General features: G+C 40.3%; 1 protein-coding gene across 1 annotated transcript in view; it reads right to left on the reverse strand.

The window, feature by feature from the left end:
* Positions 1 to 2,110: 2,110 nt before the first annotated feature.
* Positions 2,111 to 8,440, reverse strand: part of LOC104495762 (tyrosine-protein phosphatase non-receptor type 13-like) — an 11,253-nt gene continuing 4,923 nt past the window's right edge. The window contains exons 7-13 of the mRNA XM_010138771.1: positions 8,137 to 8,240; positions 6,854 to 7,002; positions 6,187 to 6,277; positions 5,152 to 5,489; positions 4,395 to 4,610; positions 3,211 to 3,273; positions 2,111 to 2,221 (exon numbers count right to left, since the gene is read on the reverse strand). Coding sequence (XP_010137073.1) covers positions 2,111 to 2,221; positions 3,211 to 3,273; positions 4,395 to 4,610; positions 5,152 to 5,489; positions 6,187 to 6,277; positions 6,854 to 7,002; positions 8,137 to 8,240 — 1,072 coding nt within the window. The remainder of the gene's footprint in view (positions 2,222 to 3,210; positions 3,274 to 4,394; positions 4,611 to 5,151; positions 5,490 to 6,186; positions 6,278 to 6,853; positions 7,003 to 8,136; positions 8,241 to 8,440) is intronic.

Genomic DNA, 8,440 nt, shown 5'->3' on the forward strand with positions numbered 1-8,440 from the left:
TCCCTGTAACTCTGACTGACAGCATTACTGACGTTGGCGATCTGAGAGGTAACACAACAGACTTACACAGCAGCTTCTTTAGGAAGGAAAGGCTGAAAAACTGGTGTGCTGCCGTATTTTCCACAGCAAATCAGCCACCTGAACTTTTATGAAGAACAATAAAATAGGTTTATGGTCTGTGGAGGATAACCCAGCAACAGAAAAATGTGATGCTGAACATGTACTTCCCCCTCAAAGAAATAAAAAAACCCCATATGATTCAAAGGAATTATGAGCACACATGAAGAGGCAGATGTAGGATAAACTATGTATTTTTTTTATGGGACATCCCAGTGCATCTGTTAAGGACAGTGGAAATACCCAATCTGGCTTTATAGGGAGTTGAGAAGCTAATTTAGCCCATGCAAAGCTCCTTGTTACTGAATACCAGGCTGCTTCAGTGACCAAGTTAACTCGTTTAGAGAACACGTTATTTGGGAATCTGGGTATTATACTGAAGTGGCAGTCAGGGCCCTACCGTAATTTATTATGGATGCCATCACAGCACAACAAGGAAGATGAAATCCATTTCCTGGGACCCACTTGAGGAAGTTAGTAATTAAATCTACCCCCAGCCCAATGACTTATCCTTCAGATCACATTATCTTAGCTAGCAAGATCTTTGTAGCACTTCAAACATAACCAACCACCCCTTCCCTAACATCCCAATAAGAAATAAAACTCCTCGCAGACCCCCCTTGGCTGGCTGACAAAAATCAGTAGAAATAAAGCACAAGTGATGTTCAAGTTCAGGTCGAATATCGGCTGCAGGGGGTGTTCTCTGACAGCACAAGTCACAAGCCTCAGTTCTGGTTGAGGACGCTGGCAGAGCAATTCTGTTCAACCCCTGAATGCTCCCCTGCGCTGGCTGACTGCAGTTATTCATCATCCAACGTTTTCGTTCAGCAACATAAAATGAAGATTTCCTTTCAAAACAGTTTTCACTGTTTACACGATCACTAAAACACCAAGTTACGTAGAACCCGATATCCTGCCTCGCACCTCAAACCTGGTTGCATTGAGTAGATTACGTTGTTGTCACTGTCACAGCATCCAAATGCAAACACCCCCCCCCCAAAATGTGATATGAGTCTCAAAGCCCGGGTATGCTTAAAAACAAGAGGGAAGGAGAATATCCTCTTCCTTTCACCACAGCATGGAAACTCTCCAGGAGGGAACCCACAGCTCTGCAGTTTGGGTTGGTTTTTTTTTTCCCAGTCAGGAGGACACTTCAAATTTAAAATGGGCATATCCCTGTTGGTGCAAATTTCTTAAGCAGCACAGCAACCACAATGAAGGATACCAACTAAGTCTAAGAAAAAAACCAGTCACAGGGACACAAACATACCCAGACCCACTGATCAGTGTACTTCAGGTGTGGTTTTTATTTACAGAGTGGAGGTGCCTAATCAGTTAGAAGCTTAGACACCTGATAATTCAGCTTTTTTGTAAAAGTATATAAATATATACATGAAACTATGCAGTAAACATTATTAACTGTGATACTTACAGTAAACAGTTACTACTATCCTTATGCTAACAGGCATCATTTAATTGCTGATTTCAAGATACCCTCTATAAAATAGTTGTAACTGAACTAAAAGGGCAAAAATTCTGTGCCATAAACAATCTTTTAAAAGAGACAAGGAAAATGTCTTTGTAATAAAGCTTACCAGGATAAAAATACTGTTTCATCCCTCCCACTCCCCTACTCCATAAGAAATAAACACATCAAAACAATTACAGAACCGCAGGAAGTATTATAAGATTACTTTTTTCTTATTATTTACTTTTTTTAATTAAAATATTTATTTCAGTGTTTTATCACATATGAAGGAAACTGCAAAAAATGCAGCTTCATTAAATATTCTTTACTGTTATACAAAAATCTCACATATGTGTGCATGGGGCTGGAGAAAGCAGTGGTATTGTATGAGCTATCCCTTTCCCTTACAACTATATACCCTGTACGGAATTGATGGGGGCGATTTTACAGAAAAGAAGAAAGGGACTGGAAAACTATTGGCAGAACACAGAAAACATTTGAGAGCCTTCGGATCTCCTTGCTTCCTTATTTTAAAAGCTCTTCTACTTCAGTATTTCTTTTGCCTCTCTGTTGTTCTTCGTGTTGGAGATGATTCAGGACATAAAGGACAACTTGATAGCAGAAAATGTACTGATCCTGCAAAGAAAGGACATCACAAAACACGTGAAAAACGCATGCACCACCTAAGCGGTTCGCTCTCGCCTGCACTTCACAGGTGCACAGCACTTGATCCCAAAACTCTTTCTACAGTTAAATAAAACCCCCACCAAAAAAAAAAAATCACAAATACGCAACCTCAACTTAAAACAAATTCAGGCGCTCCCCGCCACTAAAGATACATCTTAGTAAGGGGCATTTATCCTCCCTTCACACCAAAACCATCTCAAGCAAAGGAAGTATCTACGCAGAAACGAAGAGAGCAAGCGAATTTGAAGGTCTTGTATCCATGCCCACTAACTCAGAGCTCGGATGACAGTGCAACTTATCCTAATCTCAGTGATACGTGTGTGGGAGCTGGGATACGTGTTTTGGAGTGGGAGGTAGGGTTGACAGTTCTGTGGCTTGGTTTTAGGTTTTTTTGGTGGTGGGATTTTTGTGTGCTTTTTTTTTTCCTACTATGATTTGACAATTCCTTCACATTTGAAGAAAAAGTGAAAAAGTGCAGATTTTAACAAGACTAATTAACAAGTTAATTAGCTGTAGCTTTAAATTATTCCTAAAAATTTAATTTAACTTGTGGATGAACAGTTCCTCAAAGGAAATTTCAGGACATCTCTGAAATTTCTAGTTAGGCCTTATCTTCAGTTTATAATACAATTTTTAGCCAAAAGCGCTCAACTGACTTCCTCTATAACACACGCTTTTGAAGATGAAAACTCCCGACTTTTTTTCTCTTTTTTAAACACAGACCAAGCAGCACAGCACGTTAAAAACTGCATGCATTTCTAACTGTTAGATAAGCACTGCTACTCATTGGTATCCATCTGATTTAATTCTCATGACAGAAGCGTGCATTAGAGGGCATAAAGGCAATCACTGTGTGCATCACAGAAAGCTTCCCGGCACGTCAGAGTCAGAGCTCCAGCGTCGTTCCCTCAGTGTCTAGCTGGGGAAGCCAGACTCACCTCTGTCTGAACCATCCCGTGTCTCTGCAGACGCATTGTGCGCACCAGGTCTGAGATGTCAAACTACCAAAACAAACAGCAAGTTAAACATTCAAGACAGACATACATGCACATAAAAGAAACATCCCCAGCATCAAACCAAGGAATCCAATGAGGATTAAGCAGTTAGTAGTGAAACAAGCAACAATTCGCTATAGTCTGTGCAAGTCTGGTAGATAACCAGCCTGTGTTGTCTCTGGGCAATATGGATGCAGCCCTCCTACCTCAGACACCCCCCTTCTCTTGCTTGCTTTCCCTGGGCGCAGTCTTGCGTGCTTGCTCTTATTGGGAGCTGAGTGTGCAGAAAATAGAGCCGCTTGGTGCAACCTAATAAACCACTTTTTATTTCTCCAGACTGATAAAGTTCTAGACATTTAGTGGGTACTTAGAAACCCTGCTGAGCATGACATAGCTCATCTTCTCTACAAATCCACAAAAAGATTTGCTACACCAGGCCACCGAAGGACATAAATATAAGGAAGGCAGCATCCTCCTCTGGATCACCTAGAAAGCACATCCTTGGTTGTGGTGGAAAAGTTAATTACACACTCTTATCTCCAGTTGAGATGTTTGTACACTGAGTTTGATTTGATTGCCCAAACAGATACTCTGGTTGGCTTCCAGCTGTCCTTCAACAAGTTCATGGATCTCTCATCAACTGAGCACCACAGCTCTCAGCCCTAACACCATTTAACATTCTAGTTCCTCCAAGTACATCCAGCCATAAGGCAGGTGTTCAAACTTTTCCTCTGACTGCCCTAATCATCACGGCAACACACCACGGTTCCCAAGCAACATGCTAGAAGTCCACTACAGCAGGAGATGTCCTTACAAAATACCCTGGAACATCTCTAGTGGCACCTAACAATGTTAGATTGCTGAGGTGTCAAACAGGACACTTAAATTTCCCTGAGCTAACCCAAGAACCAGTGGATGGTATTAAAGCTCTTTCCTCCCTGGATCATCAACAAATATTTCACAGGTATTTCACAGGTCATTTTACACTTTGATTTACGTTACATTAAGATACAGCCAGCATGCTACCCTCAAAAGCATGGCATATTCTTCAAACAATTAAACAGATCTCATGGAACACATTCCTGCAAGTCAAAAGCACAGCTCAGCCAACCCTCTTGGGTACTCACATCGAGGTCTCTGCTGATTAACCCCAGCACAACGTCTATACAAATAAGAGTCCCTGATCGTCCAATGCCTGCACTGCAGTGAGTTATGATAGGTCCCGATTTGTGGACGTGCCGCATGTAGGAGATGAAAGTAAGCAGATCATCTGGTTGAGAAGGGGTGTCATGGTCAGGCCAGGCGATGAAGTTCAGATGGGAAATGTGCCGCACTTCACCTGTCTGAGGTTTAATAACAACAAAATGTAAACACATGGCAAGAATAAAAAGACAAAAGGTGAGTTCCCAAAGGAAGCAGTCTCAGAAGAGACAGATTTGCCCAATGAAGGTGTTATGTAATTCAATAAAAAAAGAGAAAGGATGAGCTAAACTGAAAATAACTAGCATGTAACTGAATAGCATAAGGTTCACCGTCCAGACCGAGCTGATCACACAGAGGAATAAAAAAGCCAGACTGAATTATTAGTGAATTTCATATCCCTATATATGTTTTGGGGGCCAAAGGCACCTAGGGAGACAAAATTTAGAGTCTCATTAGCATAACGAGATCATCCTCTGGCCCAACCGCCTTCTCCTATAAAGGTCACAGAGTAGCACAAGCTGCACTGAGGAAGAGTTGCCCAAGCAATGATCACTGGTGGAAGCTCTGGGTTACCTCTTTCTTGATGTAGTCACAGTGATTGAAAGCAGGCAAGCCAGAAGTATGCAGATAAAAATGCCACTCAGAAAAAAATTCCCAGCATGCAGAATTAGATTCACTTACCTGAATCTCTTCTAGCTCCAGCACTCTAATGATAAAGCCCTTCAGCTGCTGGAGTCTTACAAGAGCAAGCCGTAGTTTATCATTTATCATTGTGGTTTTACTGAGTACATCCGGCCAGTAACGCTGGCATTTTATCTTTTCTCCTTCAACCTCCTGAGTCATCATGGCAATCACAGTACAGTTTTGCTCCCAAACCATTTGCCAGAAGTCTGCTACGGTAGTAGGCAGAGGTCCTTGACACGCAATGTAAACAAACTCTTCATTCCCCACTGGCATGCGAATGAAGCTGGCATTGATGTATCCACCTTCAAGCCCAAGAGGTACTCTAGTGGTGTCATCTGGAATGCCCACACAACAAAAATACCTCCCTGTTATGCATGCACACAGTAGAGATGCTGAGCCTTACAGACTCACATAGTATTCACTTCCACAGATGCTTCCAGATACTTATTTTTTTAAAAATCACTACAATTCATGCTTTAGGATACTCATCAGTACTTCTCGTTGAGTAAATTAAAGGACAGCTAGAGGAGAAATATAAATCAGCAGACAGGCTGGATATGCAATTTCAACTGCAGCACCTCTGAAACTGAGTATTTCTCACTCAGAACTAAACCCTTGTCAGTTCATGCTTCTCCATGTATCTCCCACCTAACAAACAGAATTTTGTTGCAGGAAATTTACTGGCAATAGTATACATGTCTGTTTTTCCAATTTTATATGGGTAAAACTGGAAAAATCTTGTCTGGCTCCTTAGGTGTATCTCATTTACTAAACAGGATCTGCTTAAACAACTGAAGAATCTGTGAAGATCCATCCCTACCTACTACAGTAGTCTATCATTCATCATTGTTAAACTGCTTTATAAATGCTTGCTTTAGGAGCAGAAAACGAGTAGCACATTTCCCCACCCCCTCTCACACAGCAGCAGGACTAGGATTGGGAATCAAACCATCCCACTTCTGATCCAATCCATCTGACCATTCGGGTGGTGACAAAGTATCGACAATGAACTTCAGATTAGGTAGGACTTACAAGGAAGTATGTTTTTGTATCTGTTCTTTTTCCTATTCTCCTTTGCTTGTCCAATCAAACACTGATCCAAAGGTTTTAACTCCTGAAGATTCTGAAAAGAAGTAATTACATGTGCATTAGAAGTTGCTGAATGTTAACAAGTGTTAAGAGCAGTTATGTAACCAAGTCTTTGACAGAATAATTTAAAAAAATACCAATGCAGATATGCCAAACAACTCAGTCACAGGAAGGAATCTAATTTCATTTAGCTAAGAAAATGAAACAAAATGAAAACTTACTATCCAGTAAATATTTTATCTTTCTCCTAAAGGAGATACAGTGAAACATGATTGACTTAAGACTTTGGAAAGGCTGTTTTCACATTCTGCAGCTAGATTGAAGCCTTTATTTACCCTGTCTATGCCTGTTAACGAGGTATTCACTTGGTAATTTACCAGAAGCAAGAATGATGTAAACACACTTCTGAACTGAATTCTTGGTTCAAACTAATCTCTCTTAGCAGCTAGTGGGGGGAAGGGAGAGAAGTCTCTGGTAAAAGAAGTCTTTTCATCCCTTTAGAGCTGCAAATTAAAGAGCTGTGGTATTTAAGGCAGGGATGAACCAGCCATTCTATTTCTAACTGTTTCATACCAGAGAAACAGGACATAAAGGACAAATAGTTACTTACTTCAATCTCTTTAGAAGGGACTCCCTGTTCCAGCAATCCATGCAACATCCTGATCACCGACTTCAGTTTGGTTCCTGAGTACTTGCCTCCAGGGAGCACATTCACAGTGGGGAGTGCAGAGATCTCTTCGTTTGTCACCAAAGGGAAATCTAGCAGAAAACCAAAACTGATTGATATAAATGTAAATAAATAAATAGCTAAAAATAGGGAAACTTAAAAACCGGAGTGCAATGTTGGATTTCCTTGCAGCTGTTCACTACTGTACTCCCTGTTTTTTCTAGAAAGCCTTCCTACAGCAGCTAGATGTCCTCTCAGTTTGACAGGCAAAACCAAATTAACAAACAAAACCGGTATGACGCAAAATCAGCTTTAAGGAATCCAAAAAACAATTTTCCTGAACTTCCAATAAATACACTGAAACAAATTTCAAAGTTTTAAATCTAAGTTCTTCACAAAATAACTTACAAAACTGATGAATGCACACAGGGATAAATTCAGAACTCTCCACTTAAACATTCCAGCCTGTTATTTTATTTTTAGTATTTGTACTCAACGTGTCTTTCAAGTGGTAATCATAAGATGTGTTAAATACACTTTTTTTTCCAATAAAGCTTGCTTTCTATCAGGCCATCAGTGTTTCTCTGAAGCACAACAAAATTAATAAACCAAAAGTCTCCAGTGTCATAATTGAAAGTGTCCAAAATCCACTGACTTGTTCTGAAGGTTTACATGGACTATCCTTGTTTTTTTTTTAATGACTGTGGATGAAAGACTGCTGTGTATGAATTTCAGGAACTGGTATTTCTAATGCTATCTCAAAAAGTATAAACTAGATTCTGCCAAACGTATCAAATCGAGCAGTGTTCCACTCAGCCATGTTGAGCAGCAGTGGAAGAATGAGAGTCAAGACAAAGAAGAAATACTGCCTAATTTGAGCATGGAGTAGGCATTATGTGAAGCACACAATATATCAACCTGATCACAGTCAAACATCTATATTGTCACAGCTTTTGTCAGCGAGATGCAATGGGAGAAAGCATCTCAGCTGGTTTCAACTCTACTACAACTACAAGCGCTATGTCGCCAGCACTTGTTCCTATTAACTCTCACATATCACACAAAGCTGTGAAGATCCTTTCCAGGGGGTTGCTAAACTCTCAGATTTCCCATCATACCTGTCATTACACCCTCAAAAACATATCCAGGACATTTTAAAATTCACTTTTGACATTTTATTTAATGTGATCCTCAGTTTTCCACTGATTGTTTGTTAAGGTTCTTGCCTTTATTTACACGTTCCTCGCTGACTGATTCAATTGGCAGTTCATCACTTCCCCATGTGATTTCACCTTCATCTGCTTGGCTCAAGGGAGGTTGTGGAGGAGATCTGTAAGAGGACAAAGCATGGAAGTAAGAAAGAACATCTAGAAATAACCAACACATTTTCAATCTAATAAAAAGTCACAGAAAGTAATTTATAGCCACAAGTATTTCTGGACTGGATCCATACCAATAATCTCAAAAAAACAGTGTTTTTTTTCTTCCTTTTTTAAATGCCCAGCAGGAATTTGAAAACAAGGTAACCGT

The sequence above is a fragment of the Buceros rhinoceros genome, unplaced genomic scaffold (genome assembly GCF_000710305.1).
Source record: "Buceros rhinoceros silvestris isolate BGI_N320 unplaced genomic scaffold, ASM71030v1 scaffold3556, whole genome shotgun sequence".
Taxonomy (NCBI): Eukaryota; Metazoa; Chordata; class Aves; order Bucerotiformes; family Bucerotidae; genus Buceros; species Buceros rhinoceros.